At 47.5% G+C, this 18,344-nt stretch overlaps 1 protein-coding gene across 1 annotated transcript in view; it reads left to right on the top strand.

Annotated features, from left to right (window-relative positions):
• The window catches only part of LOC140397295 (probable E3 ubiquitin-protein ligase HECTD4), a 561,188-nt gene that overhangs the window by 274,167 nt on the left and 268,677 nt on the right, over positions 1-18,344 (top strand). Inside the window, 2 exon segments of the mRNA XM_072486148.1 lie at positions 294-414; positions 6,346-6,474. Coding sequence (XP_072342249.1) covers positions 294-414; positions 6,346-6,474 — 250 coding nt within the window.

The raw sequence follows: 18,344 nt of genomic DNA, 5'->3' as shown, positions 1-18,344 counted from the left end.
AACCGGAGCACCCAGAGAAAACCCATGCGGACACGGGAAGAACGTGCAGACTCTGGACAGACAGTGACCCAAGACGGGAATCAAACCTGGGACCCTGGAGCTGTGAAGCAACTGTGCTAGCTACTGTAAATCATAAATCATGCTGATACTGCTGGTGTCAAATTTGTTCAGGGAGCTGATAGGACTTTGGCAGGCTTGAATAAAAATAGCTTGTAGGCTACATCTTCAAAATGCCCACATCATTTATATTGTATTTTCTTTCTCATTTATTTCTTGATTCCTCCTTGCTCCAGGCTGAATGATGAACTTCTGCACTATATCCTGAAGATCGTAGTGCAAGACTCCTGCATTCTCATCATCAAGTGCCAAACAGTTTCTAAAGAAGAATTTCTCAGGCTTCTTGCTACAGTGCCAGTGAGTAATTAAGTCTGAACATCAATAGTGTCCCCACTGGCTTGCTGACTCTCTATCAGTACAGTTTGCATAAAATAAGACTACTTCAGTTATTGTGGGCTAGTACCCTCTATTTAGCTGATCAGCTTAAAGTGCTTTGTAAAAGAGTCTTGCTTCACTGGTGTGATGATCCAATGTGCAATAGGCTGTCTCGTGCAATTATACCATTGCCTAACAGCAGAGCTGCCAGTTTTGCGTTTTTCTGTAGCTTGCTTCTCCTATCCTCTTAGCTGTGTGAAGACACGAGTCTCTGCATGGGGAAGAATCATAGAATCCCTGTAGCGCAGAAGGAAGCCATTTGGCCCATCAAATCCGCACCAACTCTCTGAAAGAGCACCCGACCCAGACCCACTCCCCTATCCCTGTAACCCCACCTAACCTGCACATCTTTGGACACTTAAAAATGTGGTGGTGGAAAGAAAATACAATGCAAATAAGATTCAAATTCTCTTGGCTTGGATGATTATTTTAGTCCTGTGCAGGAGTGATAGTTTTACAGGGCTATCTTAAGCACATTTAAAATAATTCATACACCACCATTTCTGACTTCTTGGGTATCACAGTCTCCAGAGCTTGATGAAAAGGGTAAACCCTGCAAAATGTGACTCATGGGTACCAGGGTGTTAAAGACAAAGCAGAGCATCACCTATTAACCTTTTCTGTACAGGGGAAAATATGAAACAGGAACAACTGCAAGTATGATGGTCTGTTAATTTTGCTTAGGAGGAGCAGACTAGAGTAGTGCAGGAATTGCCAGATGCCACCAGCTTCCACAAATTGGTTGCTTTATAATGTATTCCTTGGTGATGCCCACATGTTGAACAAATGCTGTATTTTTAGCTCTAAACAAAATCATAAACATACTGGTAGTTACAAACCCCTGACTGCATTTTTCATAGAACGTCCTATCAGTGAATAATACAATAGTTCACATACAAACAGAATGAACTGTCTCGATTTGTTTTAAATATTGGGAACAAAATACATTGTGATCTTGTGCAGAAAGAATAATAGCGTTTTGATTAAATCATAACTTGAATAGTTTGTTTAAAATATCATAGATTGTGGTGTTTAAGTCAACCTTTGAAGCTTCCAAAGATCCTTCTAAAATGGAGATAGACTTGTATACTTAGTGTTAAATGTGAACTGCCAGTATTCCCACTTTGAAACATGATTAAAAAACACACAAAATTAATATTAATTTATAGTGGCACGGTTTATTGAATTAGTTAATTGTGCAAAGAAACCTTTAATCAGAATGACCTTTTTATAATGCCAAATTCATTGTTTTCGTGAAAAAGTTCATTAAATTCATTCTGTATCACTTTGGTTATGACTTCAGTATGAAGATCCCACTCTGGATCAGAATTTTTGATTTCAGAGCCATCTCTGTTCAACAAATCAGCTTTCTCTCCATCCATTGAATTGGGTATTCTACATTTTTTTGAATAGTCTAATGACACTTTGTGCACTTATAGTACAATTTGATAATAAAACCACACAAAACCTCAGGTGGGGCAGCCTGCATATGTTTCCACACTTTGTGAAGGTTTTGTCTCCATCAGCAATTCGCCTAATCCATTCAGCTCCAATATGACCCTTCAATGGTTTGTTGGGGCACACATCCAGAGGTTCAAATAAGGACATTAGATTTCCTGCTAAAACTGCGAAGTGGGCCTCTTGACCTCATAGATTAAATGGGATCTGAACATGTCCTATGTTAATCGGTATTCTTAGATAGGCCACCGGGAAATCTATTCCACACATGATTGATCCATAACTTGACACCATTCTCATCCATCCAGCTGTTGTCGTGGACATGCAAAAAAGATTGCAGCAGAGATAGTCGGCATGATTTTACTTTTGAAAATTCACATAGGCTTTAATTTTGTTATCTTGCCAATTCAGGCTAGTACCACCATGGATCTTGTCTTCTCATGTCCTGTTGTTTTCGCTAGAACACTTTTCAAACTTTTCCACTCCACAGTTTGGTTCCTGGGCATTTTGACATTCGTGGTCGTTCCATCTATGTTGCCAGTATGATGTTACTGGATACTTGTGTTTTTGCCACTGGGATGATATATCACTAGAAGCTAGTGATTGTAATATCAAGGTTTCTTGGTGTTCTGAGCAGTTTTAGTCTTCTGTCGCAAAAACTAGCGTGTTTTGTTCCATAAAGTGACTACACCAAATTATTTTGTTCTTGGGCAGTCCCTCGAGGATGATTTGCTCCCACTCTGGTTTGATGGGTGCTGAAATGGCTGTCCAAGTCTAAATGCAGGATCTACATGTGGGGCAGATGGTGCTTTTGAAGGGTTGGGTAGGTGAGCAATTTGGAGGTTTGTGTGAGCCCTCCGATGACGCAGTTTTGCCTTTGCATGTCCCCGAAGAAGTCTGTCAATGTGCTGGGTCCCCTCCTGAAGAAGCCTTGTCCATTTTGGTTGGTCACAAGCCAGAGTCTCCCATGAGTCAGCAGGTATACTTTATCTCTTCAGGGATGCTTTGGACATCCCTAAAACATTTTCACTGTCCTTGGGAGTGTCTTGCCGTGACTGATCTCAGAGTAGAGCCAAAGAGGGGAGAACAGGATAAAGCCACGAAAAGATGGTAAAATGGTGCACACCTTCCAATGCAGCAATTGCTCTCAATTACCACGAGAGTTCAAGATAAATTTGTTGCGTCATGTTCGGGCGCGCACCCAGTATACAACTCCCTCCATTCCAGTGCCAGAGGCACCAATGATGAAACTTCCCTTGAATCCCAGACCCGTCTATACACCTGCAGGGTGCAATCACAGATTCTTTATACCCAGCCATAAAAAAACAAGCAAATTTGCGTGAACCCCAGTTCTAAAAGGATGTTACATCTATCCACATAATGCAACATATCCCAGTCCCAGGCCCAGTCAGAACTAACCGTTCCATACAGTTATACAGAGCGGACCAGCAGCCAGATGTTCAGATTATAATCCGTGCCGTCAATGCCTCCAAACAAAAGGGACAGAGAACTACCAGGAGTGGATCCCAGGATAACAAGGGGTCAAGACCCACCCGTAGGTATGTATTCCCCTGGTGATCTCCCCCTTATTGATGAGAAAGAGAAGAAAAAAAACTGCGCACTCAAATAAAAAAAGCATATAGGCAATCAGAGGAGAGGGGGGAGAGAGAGGAAGAGAGAACAGGATATCAACCCAAGTGCAAGACTCGGCTCAACCCCAGGCCTCTATGCAAGAAGAGTCCTCTCATGATGTCCCTATTAAGTGCCATCGAGAAGGGACATCCCAAGTTCCAGGAGGCAACTGGATACCAATCACAGTACTGGACTTCGCCTAGCTCAGCACACTCCGACACAACAAATGCCAGCATCCCAAGGACACCTCAAAATCTATACCCCAGCTGATTCTGCACCCCCTCAACTACACCCAGGGGAATGTACCTCCCTCACTGCTACCCAAAAAAAGATTATGCCAGTCTCAACCGGGGAGACCCCATCGCCGTAGAGAAGAGGTATAGTCAAGACACCCTGCAATTGGGTGCCCTGTTCCCAGAACAATAATGGAGAACCCCTCCTGTGGGCCACCAAATCAAACCAGGAATTCTAACCAGATGAAAAGAAGAAAAAAACGCTGAAGGGAAATACGCCAAATGAGGAAACTGCTCAGGCAAATAAAAAAGCGGCCCAATCACAGTGTGGGCAAGTAGAAACCCCAAGCCCTGTGCACAGAAGAGTTCTCTCAGGATGTCCCTAATGTGTACCTTCGAGAAGGGACATTCCAAGCGGCAACAGGATACCAACCACAGCACCAGACCTGACCTAGCCTGGAACCCTCTGACACAAAAGCTAGCTCCCCCAGGACTCCAGCCAGGCCTGCACATCCTCAACCACACCAAGAGCAGTGCACCTCCCCACTAAGCAGCACTCTGCGCACCCAGACGAAGAGAAGAAGGAAAAACAAACCCTCCAGAAAAAAACACCCGAGTTGGTCTAGGAGCAAGCAACAAATCAATCCAGGATTTACCGAGCTCATGGCTCCACCACTACTCATTCACTAAAAAGCCAACCTCAAGTTACATTCAGAAGGAACCCAGTACCCCCCACAATGCAGAATCTGCTTGGGCCATCAATGGAAATAGGCATGGATTAAATTCGAATTAACTAAAAGCTAAATGAAATGCAATACGGTTAGCTCTAACTGGGGACTATTCTCAATCTCGGTGAGGACTTAACTAACTCTACTACCCAGCTTCACACCAACCATCCACCCATCACCCTGCTGTGGCTCTACTTATTTTCACTATCAATGAGATGAGGGGTGTCCAAAATACACTCCCTTCCCATAACCACAAAGATAACTGCATGCAAAAAGAAAGGAGTAAAACTGCACAGACCACATATCACATCGACTTAATATGGTTTTTGCTAGAACAGGATAACTGGTGACTTTTGCCCTTGTGCTCACACCTCACACACCTTTGCAGGAGAAAAGGCAACAAATAATCAACAACATAATCACAAGGGAGTAACATCCAAGATTATTGAAGAATTGAAGGTTAATTACACCATCTATGTTGCTTGAAAAGGCCAAAGCTATGACAGGATCATCGAACACTCACCCCACCAACCACAGGGCTCGAAGACCGTATACATTGTGCTTTGTCGAACGTGATGTGCCCAGCCCCCAAATCAGGATTACAAAAGCATGGCAGCTAATCTTCAAACTCGGTCGGGAACTCGCACTCACTTTTTGCCGGAAACCAGACACACAGACACTCCTTGCCTGGCCCTTGTCTCCCAAATCTGTCCAGATTTGTGACACACCGTGCAGCAGGATCTCAACAAACTGAAGGTGGACCTTTGACAGGGAAAGTGCTTGATCAAATGCAAGGATTCTCTCTTATGCCTCCACCATTCTCTCAAGGATACTTCACGGTTCATCAAGGTGAGCACCAAAGACCTGAAACACTTGAGCCGAGATCAGCATCTACAACAACACACTCTGAGGGAGTCAGTTTAACTCGGCTCCTCATCGCTCGCAGAACTCCAGTCAGGATCATCCAGAGACATAGCACATGTCCTGAAAAGACAATTAAATATGCAAATGGTTGAAGTAAAGAATTATAAGATGAGCAGAGCCAGGGCTCGTGCCGCTGTTCCTGGGCTCACATAATGTGACACCCTCCCCCAATCCAGGATCCACTCTGATGCATCCTTCTCAGGATCAAGCCAGTGACTGGTCCCAGTTTGCATGATGCATTTGGTCTTGTGCATCTTACGGGTGGATTCATTCTCCCACACCAGATTTCCATTAACACTGAATTCCCTCGCTACAGCACAGGCATTTGGCGAATTAACAAGGGTTATGCCTTTTAGCTTGAACGCAACTTCGCGTTCATTATTTTTGCTGGAAGACTTATTTCTATTTGTCCCTCGCCATTCTGTGTGGGGTCTGCTCTGTGTGGGCATGTCTTACACTCCCACGCATCATCTTCGCAACATAGCCCTTTCTCATGTGCTTGATCCCACATACTGACTTATAGCATAAGATAAATAAAACATTTATTTCTGGGGTGAAAAATTGAGACTGACTACTAGAGCAAGTATAGCATTGTGTAATTGAGCTGGGGTTTGACATTTCCATCAAGTATGGGAAAAAACATGATTTTTGATGCCAAATAAAATGGGGTCGCCTTGTACACCAGGTCAACTTATACGCCACGATCTATGGTAATGGTGATTATATCTATCTCCTAATTTTTTGCACAGTTCCAGTATTTTACATTTTCATAACAAACAAATGCATAATGTTTGAATGTACTCTCTGTTCTCCCTCTCTCTTTCAATCTCTCTTCTCTCCTCCATCACCCTCATCTCCACCCCACCCCCGCCAAACAGGTTGCATCGCCCTGCCTCCGTTATTTGATGGCCGTACAGAATCATCTCCTCAGTAACACGATCCTGATCAAACCTGATGACCATGATGATAGTGACAGCTCCCTGCAGGGAGAGACATTGAAGGTACAGGTAAACAACAGGTTTCTATTCCAATAGCATTCTCCTCACGCTGCTGGTGGCAGTGCTTGGCAGGCAGGAATGGAGAAGTGGGGGGGAGATGGATTGCTTTCTGCAAGGCTTAAGCTTCTTATTTGCATGGGAATTATTTTTGAATCGTGCCCATTACCATGCAAACAGTATGGAGCCCAGAGAACGGGGAGGATCTTCAGTAATTGAACAAGATAGTTTTGATTTTCCATCCCCTCTATTTGTAATCATAGAATCATAGAATTTACAGTGCAGAAGGAGGCCATTTGGCCCATCGAGTCAGCACCGGCTCTTGGAAAGAGCACCCCACCCAAGCCCATACCCCCACCCTATCCCCATAACCCAGTAACCCCACCCAACACTAAGGGCAATTTTGGACACTAAGGGCAATTTAGCATGGCCAATCCACCTAACCCGCACATCTTTGGACTGTGGGAGGAAACCGGAGCACCCGGAGGAAACCCACGCACACACGGGGAGGATGTGCAGACTCCGCACAGACAGTGACCCAAGCCGGGAATCGAACCTGGGACCCTGGAGCTGTGAAGCAATTGTGCTAACCACTATGCTACCGTGCTGCCCAATCAAAGCATGTGACAAGAATTCTGTGATCACGCAGTACTGCCACTGGACAGAAGGACACCAGTCAGCCTGTTGTGTCCGCCCCAGCTATCCAAAGAGTAATTAACCTGGAGCTGTTCCCTCTACTTATAACCCTGTGCATTCTTCCTTTTCAGATAATCAATTCCCTCAAGTGCCTTGATTGAACCTGCCTCCGCCACACGCAAGCAGTGCATTCTAGGTCTTACCCATTTGCTATGTGAAAAGGTTTCCCACGTGTCTCCATTGCTTCTCTGTGACCTATCGTTCTTGATCCTTCCACCAGTGGCAACAGTTTTTCACTATATGCTCTGTTAAAAATTTTACAGAAACACAATTCCCTTCTGGCTTCATTGACTTATCCAATCTAACCTCGTGACTATAAATACTAGAACATAATTCAACAGCAGCACCCAAACCTAAAACCTCCAACTAGAAAAGCAAGGGCAACAGACATATGGGAACACCACCTGTGATTACCCCTGTAAGCCATACACCATCCTGACGTAGAATTGTATCGCTATTCCCATGCTGTTGCTGAGTTTTAAAACCTGGAACTCCCCTCCTAACAGCATACTGGGTAGCCGTACACCATCTGATTCACTAATGTTCTTTCCGGAAGGAAATCTGCCATCCTTACCTGGTCTGACCTACATGTGACTCCAGACCCACAGCAATGTGGTTGACTCTCAAATGCCCTCTGAAATGACCGAGGGAGCCACTCAGTTCAAAGGCAATTAGGGATGGGCAATAAATGCTGGTCTACCCAGTGATGGCCACATCCCATGAACAAATGGGGGAAAAAAGGTGGTTCACCACCATCACCTCAAGTGCAATTAGAGATGGCAACGTTTTTGGCCTCCGTCACATCTCCTGAATGAATTAATAGAAAACACAAACTAAAGGTTTACCAGTCAAACTCCGAGTATGGCCTCTTTCTGAGGTACATTAGATTTATCTGTAATTTAATCTAAGATGGCATTAACATCTTGAAATTCATAAATTAGAAAAGTCAAGCGGGTATAGCTAGGTCTGTTTCAGGGGCAATCGAGATCTTATATTGGCTTATTATCGCTTAGCTTTTACATGTACCTACATGTACCATCTGCTATCGACGTTATATGCTGTTGAATTTGGAGATTTGTCCAGTGCAATTGTTCCCTTTTGAAACACATTTTTGCAACTCTGAAGTAATTTTTGTTTATTTGAATATGTGGTAATTTCATCTTTACCAGACTTTAAAACTTTCCACCACCACTGATGCTAAGATGAAATTACCCGGGTTATCTGAAATGTATCCATATTGTTTCAGTAACTGAATGAGCTGCAAATACTTTTTTTGCTTGATTTCCAGCATTTATGCTTTTTATTTTTACATACAGCCTTTAATAAGGTTGACTGGCTATGGAACGAGAGTTCCCAGCAATTGTTTTTTTAGCTCCTGGCAGACAAGCCCCACATCAAAGATGCGTTGCATCTTGAAGAAAATCTTACCACATGTCTCAACTACCTGATCTTATTGCAATAATTTGACAAGTGCTGCAAGTAGCATTTTGCCTTCATGAGCAAGATTATAGCATGGTCAAAGGGAGGAAAGTTTGAGGGCATGTCTGATCCAATATAATTTTTGTGTTGCAATTTTAAATCGGGATGGTAGTTATTTAAACAGCTGCCCTCTCTTTTTTCCTCCCATTGCTTAATTGTGTGATTGGGCATAATTTGTGCAAGTACTCAAAACCTTGGAATTACATTTATTTAATTCCGAGCAGATGCTACCTTTCCGTTCCATTCAGTGCATGTCAGTGTCTTTTACAGTGGTTGTATTGCTGCTTTGCTTTCTATGTTTTGTAATACGATGTGATTTATTTGACATATTTGATGTATGTGTAATCGGGCTCCTATTTTTTAAGTTAAAATGTTCTGATACACCAACAATTAAAATAGATTTTTAAATTGCACTCAAGTTCAAATATTTGGGTTTTAAAGTCTTTATCTATTTTAGGTGACACGAAGTGGTAGCTCATATCAGCCAGCATTCAATTTGAGAAACCAAATTTAAGCTCGAGTGTGCAGACTTGTGTTGGTGGAGTTTATATTCAGCAGGAAAATAATCAAGCCTATCTTTTTGAATAGAAAGCTTTTTAAAAAAAATATATTTATTAAAGTTTTTTAACACAATTTTTCTCCCTTACAAACAATAACACCCCGCCCCGTAACAAGAAAAACACGAGAAATCGCGCAGAGCAAGATGTATACATGGCAAAATGATATATTTACACAGCTTTGTACACTGGCCCTCACCTGTACGTGCCAGTTTCCCCAACCCTTCATGTTATCTCTTGCTCATCCACCCTCCCCCCTCCTAGGACGCCCCCCCCCCCAAGGTTGCTGCTGCTGCTGACCGACCTTCCTCTAAAGCTCCGCGAGATAGTCTAGGAACGGTTGCCACCGCCTGTAGGACCCCTGCGCAGACCCTCTGAAGGCGAACTTAATCCTCTCCAACTTTATGAACCCAGCCATATCATTTATCCAGTCCTCCAGGCTGGGGGGCTTCGCCTCCTTCCACATTAGCAAGATCCTTCGCCGGGCCAGAATGCCGGCCTCTTTCGCCTCCTGCACTCCCGGTTCGTCCACTACTCCAAATATTGCTAGCTCCCAGCTTGGCTTGACCGGACTTTCACCACCTGAGATATTGCTCCCGCCACTCCTCTCCAGAACCCCTCCTGTGCCGGGCATGACCAAAACATATGGACATGGTTTGCCGGGCTCCCTGAGCACCTTCCACATCTGTCCTCTACCCCAAAGAACCTACTCAACCTCGCCCCCGTCAGGTGCGCTCTGTGGACCACTTTAAATTGTATCAGGCTGAGCCTGGCACACGAGGAGGAGGAATTAACCCTACCTAGGGCATCAGCCCACAGACCTTCCTCGATCTCCTCCCCCAGCTCCTCCTCCCATTTACCCTTCAACTCTTCTACCAGCGCTTCCCCCTCTTCTTTCAACTCCTGGTGTATTTCCGACACCTTGCCCTCCCCGACCCATACACCCGAGATCACCCTATCTTGAACTTCTTGTGCCGGGAGCAACGGGAATTCCCTCACCTGTCGCCTCACAAAAGCCCTCACCTGCATATATCTAAAGGCATTTCCCGGGGGTAACTCGAACTTCTCCAGTGCCCCTAGGCTCGCAAACGTCCCGTCGATGAACAGGTCCCCCATTCTTCCAATCCCCGCCCGATGCCAGCTCTGGAACCCCCCGTCCATCTTCCCCGGGACAAACTGGTGGTTACCCCTGATCGGGGGCCACACCGATGCTCCCATTGCACCCCGGTGCCGTCTCCACTGGCCCCAGATCCTTAGTGTTGCCGCCACCACCGGGCTTGTGGTGTATTTTGTCGGCGAGAGCGGCAGCGGTGCCGTCACCAACGCCCCCAGGCTCGTTCCTTTACAGGACGCCATCTCCATCCTCTTCCGTGCCACCCCCACTCCCTCCATAACCCACTTGCGGATCATCGCCACATTTGCTGCCCAGTAGTAGCTCCTGCCAAACCTCCTCGGTCCCTACTGCGTTCCAGGAACCCTCTCCTTACTCTCGGGGTCTTATTCGCCCACACAAACCCCATAATACTCCTGCCTACTCTCTTAAAAAAGGCCTTCGTGATCACGATGGGAAGGCACTGAAACACATCAGAAACCTCGGAATGACCACCATTTTGACCGACTGCACTCTACCCGCCAGCGAGAGCGGTAACATGTCCCATCTTTTGAAATCCTCCTCCATTTGCTCCACCAACCTCGTCAGATTCAGTTTATGTTGGGTTCCCCAACTCCTGGCTATCTGGATCCCCAGATACCGAAAGCTCCCCTCCGCCCTCCTCAGCGGTAGGTACCCTATCCCTCTTTCTTGGCCCCCCCCGCCTGTAATACAAAGAGCTCACTCTTCCCTACATTGAGCTTATAGCCCGAAAACTCCCCAAACTCCCTTAGAGTCTGCATGACCTCCACCAACCCCTCCATTGGATCCGCCACGTACATCAACAGGTCATCCCCATATAGCGACACACGATGCTCTTCTCCCCCTCGGTCCACCCCCCTCCATTTATTAGACTCCCTCAATGACATGGCCAATGGTTCGATCGCCAATGTGAACAACGGGGGACAGGGGGCTCCCCTGCCTCGTCCCTTGGTACAGTCGAAAGTACTCCGACCTCCGCCGGTTTGTCACTACACCCGCCATCGGGGGTCTGTAAAGGAGCTTAACCCAATTGATAAACCCTACCCCGAACCCAAACCGACGCAGCACCTCCCAGAGGTACTCCCACTCTACTCGGTCAAAGGCCTTCTCCGCGTCCATAGCTGCCACTATCTCCGCCTCTCCCTCATCCGATGGCATCATTATCACGTTTAAGAGCCGCCGCACATTGGTGTTTAGTTGCCTGCCCTTTACAAATCCCGTCTGGTCCTCGTGGATTACCTCCGAGACACAGTCCTCGATCCTCGTGGCCAGCACTTTTGGCAGCAACTTTGCATCCACATTGAGGAGCGAGATCGGCCTGTACGATCCACATTGCAGTGGGTCCTTGTCCCGCTTTAGGATCAAAGAAATTGTCGCTTCCGACATTGTTGGGGGCAGGGTCCCCTCCTCTCTTGCCTCATTAAAGGTCCTCACCAGTAGCGGGGCCAACAGGTCTGCGTACTTCCTGTAGAACTCCACCGGGAATCCGTCCGGTCCCGGGGCCTTCCCCGCCCGCATGCTCCCCAAACCCTTGCTCAGCTCCTCCAACCCAATTGGTGCCCCCAAACCAGCCACCTCTTGCTCCTCCACCTACGGGAATCTCAGCTGATCTAGGAATCGTCTCATCCCCTCTTCCCCCGCTGGGGGCTGGGATCTGTACAGCTCTTCATAAAAGGCCTTGAATACCTCGTTTATTTTCGTCGCACTCCGAACCGTGGCTCCCCTTCCATCTTTGACTCCCCCTATTTCCCTCGCTGCCATCCTCTTACGGAGCTGGTGTGCCAGCATCCGACTAGCCTTTTCCCCATACTCGTAGGTCGCCCCCTGCACTTTCCTCCACTGTGCCTCCGCCTTCCCTGTGGTCAACAGGTCAAACTTCATCTGGAGCCGTCGTCTTTCCCCAAGTAATCTTTCCTCCGGGGCCTCTGTGTATCTCCTGTCCACTCTCAAAATCTCCCCCACTAACCTCTCCCTTTCCATACCCTCTGTCTTCTCCCTATGAGCCCGAATGGAAATTAGCTCTCCCCTGATCACCGCCTTCAACGCCTCCCATACCACCCCCACCCACATCTCCCCGTTGTCGTTGGCCTCCAAGTACCTTTCGATACACCCCCTCACCGTGCCCCACACCACCTCGTCCGCCAGCATTCCCACATCCAGCCGCCACAACGGGCGTTGGTCCCTCTCCTCTCCCAGCTCCAGTTCCACCCAGTGCGGGGCATGGTCCGAAACGGCTATAGCCGAATACTCCGTCCCCTCCACCCTCTGGATGAGCGCCCTACCCAGAACAAAGAAATCCATCCGGGAGTAGGCTTTGTGTACATGGGAGAAGAAAGAAAATTCCCTAGCCTGCGGCCTTGCAAACCGCCATGGGTCCACTCCCCCCATTTGATCCATAAACCCCCTGAGCACCTTGGCCGCCACCGGCCTCTTTCCAGTCCTTGATTTGGAGCGGTCCAGTGCTGGATCCAACACTGTATTGAAGTCCCCTCCCGTTATCAGGCCTCCTATCTCCAGGTCTGGAATGCGCCCCAACATGCGCTTCATGAATCCTGCATCATTCCAGTTTGGGGCGTATACGTTTACCAACACCACCCACGTCCCTTGCTGCCTACCGCTCACCATTACATATTGCCCTCCATTGTCCACTACAATAGTCTTGGCCTCAAATGACACCCGCTTTCCCACCAATATTGCCACCCCTCTATTCTTCACGTCCAGTCCCGAGTGGAATACCTGTCCTACCCATCCCTTTCTTAGCCTGACCTGGTCTGCCACCTTCAGGTGTGTCTCTTGGAGCATGGCCACGTCCGCCTTCAGTCCCTTTAAGTGCGCGAACACTCGAGCCCTCTTCACCAGCCCATTCAGGCCCCTCACATTCCACGTTATCAGCCGGATTGGAGGGGCTCTCTCTCCCCCCCCCCCCCCCCCCCCCCCCCCCCACGCCCCGCCGACTAGCCATCTCCTTTTCTGGGCCAGTCCCGTGTCCACGCCTCCCTCACCCTCCAATCCCCCAGAGGGGGGACCCCTGTCCCGACCACCTCTTCTGTGTCCCATTCCCTTTCGGCCAGTGCAGCAGCAACCCTTTTCCCCCCCCCCCCTCCCCTTCCCCCCGCTAGACCCCTGTCTAGCTTTTTTGCTCCCCCCATGTCACTCCCGTAAGTCAGCTGACGCCTGCGGACCCCGGCTTCCCCCGCCGTCACATTGACCTCCCCGCGTGGGAGTCTCCCAATCCACATGCATTCCTTCGTTCCCCTTCCCGCCTTTCCAAAGCCCGCTCCGCCCCCTCTGGCGCAGCTCCTGTCGCGGCCTTGTCTCTCTCCCCCAGCCCATGTAGTATTTCCTGCGCGTGATTGACCCCCTATATACAACAACCATCACACATCAAACCCCAAAGCATCCCCCCCACCCTCACAAACCCTCAGTTAGAGTCCAGCTTTTCGGCTTGTAGAAAGGTCCACGCCTCTTCAGGCGTTTCAAAGTAATAGTGTTGGCCCTTGTACGTGACCCACAGTCGCGCTGGCTGCAGCATTCCGAATTTCACTTTCCGGTACAACGCCGCTTTGGCCCGGTTGAAACCCGCTCTCCGCTTTGCAACCTCCGTGCTCCAGTCCGGGTATATTCGGATCTCTGCATTGTCCCACTTACTGCTCCGCTCCTTCTTGGCCCATCTCAGGACCCACTCTCTGTCCATGAACCGGTGGAACCTCACCACCATCGCCCTTGGCGGCTCATTTGCCTGGGGCTTCTTTGCCAGCACCCGATGTGCCCCGTCCAACTCCAGCGGCCTCGAAGGGGCCTTCGTGCTCATCATCGCCTCGAGCATCGTACTCGCGTATGCCCCGGCATCAGCCCCCTCCACTCCGTCAGGGAGACCCAGGATTCGCAGATTCTTTCTCCTCGACCTGTTCTCCAGGTCTTTGAGTCTTCCCGCCCACCTCTTGTGTAACGCCTCGTTCTGCTCCACTCTCACCGCCAGGCCCACGAGCTCGTCCTCGTTCTGACTGACTCTTTTCTGTACCTCCTGGATCTTAGCTTCGTGGGCCTTCTGGGTGATCCCGAGTCCTTCAATTGCCGAAAGCATAGGCGCCAACATCTCCTTGCGCATCTCCTCGCTCTGCTCCTCGAAGCAGCGCTTGATGAACCCATGCAGCTCCCCTTTGTCCCTGGCCGCCGCCATTTTGTTTTCTTCCCCTCGCTTCTCCCGTTGCTCCAGTGCCGCTCCTTTGGCCGTTACACTTCTGGTCCGTTTCATAGAAGTTGGAGGGGGACCTCTCTCTTCCCTTCCCCACGGGCTGCGTCAAAAAAAAAAAAGTTCCGTTGGGGCTCCTCTAACGAGCCCGAAATTCCATGGTAGCGGGAGCTGCCGAATCGTGCGGCTTAGCTCCGCATAGCCGCAACAGGAAGTCGAGAGGGATTCCTTTTGGCAGTGTTCGCTTCACCAGTCTCCCCCAAAAAGTCTATGGAAACTCCTGAAAAAGGTCTGGGAGTCCGTTCCAGACGGGAGCTGCCGAATGCGCGTCCTACTCCTCCATGGCCGCCACCGGAAGCCTCGTCCCTGCTTCTTCAATGGCCTTGGTAGATCTTTTCACAGTTGTTCCCTCTGCTGCTAGAATTCACCTTTGATAGAGTCAAGTCAGATTACAGCTTTAAGCTTGCCCTTCCCCCGCCTGCATGCTGGAAGAGGCCCTGTTTATCCTGTTGCAGCCAAATCTTTTACTGTTTCTGCCGGGTCTGGTAGCCAAAAGACATAACATTCCTGGGGGACACTGTCAGGGGAATGCTGCAGTCTTCTTCCCACACCGGGAAATGTCAAACAAATGCCGTGGGGGCCCTGTAAAAGAGCCCAAAAGTCCGTTCCAAGCGGGAGCTACCGAATATGCGACCTAGCTCTGCATAGCCGCACCCGGAAGCCAATAGAAAGCTTTTAAGCTCTTGGTAAGGCAATAATGTGTTAATGGTCCAGTAATGTTTTTCAGTTTTTGTTCCACTTCTGTCAAGTATTAAGTACTGCTATTCAGCCACTGTGGGAAGTGACTTTATTATTGGCATGCTGTGAAACTGTTGAATTGTCAGAATCTCAAACCTGTCAGCTAAACATTGTTCAGTCTACTACATTTAACAATTTGGTGATTTGTACCTGAAAGCATTGCCAACATGCAAACAGTAAGTCCTCACTTAAATTAAATGTAAATGAATCAGATTTTCCCATTAAAGCCAACTTCTTCAATTCCAAATCCATTTCTTTTCTTATTGCTGTATCTTTTTCTCTTTCTTCATTTCCATCTCCATTTATTTTTGCTTTGTCTTCATTTCTCTCTGTTTGGCAGCATTTCCATTATGTTTAATTCCTTTTAATGCTTTAACTACAACCGACCTCTCTCCAGCTCCATTTTCCCATCAGAAGACATCTCTGATGCTACACCACCTTGTGGGCTCCCCTGTGCTTCTAGCATCTCCATCAAATTAAATGTTTAGCAATCGCATCAATTATCTTCGCCTTCATTGGTACATCTACTTTTTATTCCGCTGCCAATTGGACCAGCAGGTCTTTGTGAAGCCCCATTAAGTAAACCAGAGTTCAGTCTTCCACCTGAAGAAAATGCTTAGCAGTTTCCAGAACCATCCTGTTGTATCGCTACAAACCTGACGTCTCTTTTTAATTTACACTGTAACTCAAATTTGCCATCTAATGTTCCAAGGTCCCGGACCCTAGCCTCCAATTTACGTTACGACACCCTGGACTTGTGCGTGGTCTATTCCAGCCCCACAGATCCCAGAGTGAATTAACCAATAATTTGTCTGAAGTTTGCAGAATCTTTGGCCCCTTGAATGCTCAATAAGTCATAGCCATCAGATTTGTATGTTGCACACAATCGCTGTTTATTTATAACCGAAACAAAGTTGAAATATGCAGTAATTATAAGGGGATAACGACCAGCTAGTCTACTATTTCCTTTAACCGTCCAAACCTCTACCCAAACACACACAAGACAGACATGCACAGAGGAGTTAGAAGGGGTAAAAATGATAAAGGTTTAAAAGGCAAAAAGAAAGATAAGTGTCCTTGCTTCCTATGTTGAAGCTATTGCAGCAGGCTGTCCTCCCAGGATGTTTAGGGATCGAAACCACTGGTGTAGTGTTTCAGGTGATCCTCTGGCAGTGGCTTTCAGCCAGTACTCTCAGACAGTAGGATTTCCTCTGAGTCACCTTAGCTTTTATTCACCTGGGCCGTTACGCAAAGGAACAGCCTCAGACCTGTTTAATTTTTAAGACTCTTTGTGTCACTTCAGCCTAGCTCCAGCCAGAATTTTAAATGTAATTGGTTTCCAGGGTCACCAGAATGCCCTCCAGCCTTACTGAGGAAAGAGCACAAGTCCCCACGAGATTATCAGAGAGAGGTTTAAACAACTCAGAACGCGAACCAGAGTAGTTGTGCCCAGCTCTGATCCCAGAAACTAAACTAAAAGAGAAAACAGTCTCACAGAGGAAGGAACAGTATAGAATAAATCCGACCAATCAGCACGATCCGTTGACGTGACCCGGGAATTCAAATCAGTCCATTGGCCAACAGCCAGGTCTATCAAGATGTGAGCACTGATCTGCTTGGAATCTGCTGATCTGAAATGTAAACCGTTTCTTGCAACCTGCCTTACCTCTGGTCATAGGTTAAACCTCAATTTACGAGCCACTTGAATTAAAGGTGAAGTCCATCTTAAAGGCTTGGGCACATTAATTGTCCATGTACAAAAATTGAAATAGCAAAATAACAAATGAAAAGGGAAAAATCAACAGACAAACATAGATTAATGGAGGATCCTTACAAGAAAAACAATAAAATATTATATCATCTAGGTTGCAATGCTGTACATTCCTGTATTCCTCTGATGGTAAAGAAATAACCTTTAAAATAAATCTAAATATATGAAAGAAATAGGCTAATTTTTAGTTTCTGCTTGTTCACTGCCATTCTTGACCACTGCCAATCCTGCTCGCTGCACCTCCTGCTTGCCACACATTCCACTCCTTTTTTAAAAAAAAAAAATTAATTTTTTAAAGTACAGTTTCCAATTAAGGGGCAATTTAGTGTGGCCAATCCACCTAACCTGCATATCTTTGGGTTGTGGGGTTGAGACCCACGCAGACACGGGGAGACTGTGCAAACTCCACGTGGACGGTGGCCCGGGGCCGCGATCGAACTCGGGTCCTTGGCACTGAGGCAGCAGTGCTAACCACTGCGCCACCGTGTTGCCCACACATTCCACTCTTTGACAGACCTTTCCTCTTGCTGACCTGCCGATTCGTGGGCTCTGCCGCCTCCTGATCCTCCAAATCATGGCGGACCTTTCCTTTTGCTGCTTTTCCACCCCATACCCTTACTGTGAGCAAGGGCTCTGGAGTTGAGTGGCGAGAAGCAGGAAGAGCAGCTTTCACTTGCAGGAGGTAAGCTGTGAGCTGTCGAGGTGGTGAGAGGGAGGGTCAGGGAGAGTCTGCAACTGAAGGGTCGACGGCAAGACGGAAGGGTCAAGTAACGGCAGAAGCCACTTCAAAATGGTGTTGAGGTCACACAGTCTATGTTGGGCCGAGTGGAAAACTACTTTAAAACAGGAACATGGTTCCATTAAGTGACTGATATTAAAGCTGAACAATTTGGATTGGATTGGATTTTGTTTATTGTCACGTGTACCAAGGTACAGTGAAAAGTATTTTTCTGCGAGCAGCTCAACAGATCATGAAGTACATGAAAAGAATAGAAAATAGAAGAAATACATAATAGGGCAACACAAGGCACACAATGTAACTACATAAATACCAGCATCGGATGAAGCATACATGGGTGTAGTGTTAATCAGGTCTGTCCGTAAGAGGGTCGTTTAGGAGTCTGGTAACAGCGGGGAAGAAGCTGTTTTTCAGTCTGTTCGTGCGTGTTCTCAGACTTTTGTATCTCCTGCCCGATAGAAGAGTGAGTAAGCCGGGTGGGTGGGGTCTTTGATTATACTGCCCGCTTTCCCCAGGCA

The sequence above is a fragment of the Scyliorhinus torazame genome, chromosome 1 (assembly GCF_047496885.1).
Source record: "Scyliorhinus torazame isolate Kashiwa2021f chromosome 1, sScyTor2.1, whole genome shotgun sequence".
Taxonomy (NCBI): Eukaryota; Metazoa; Chordata; class Chondrichthyes; order Carcharhiniformes; family Scyliorhinidae; genus Scyliorhinus; species Scyliorhinus torazame.
Note: the sequence above shows the minus strand (reverse complement) of the source record. Positions and strands in the feature narration are given on the sequence as shown.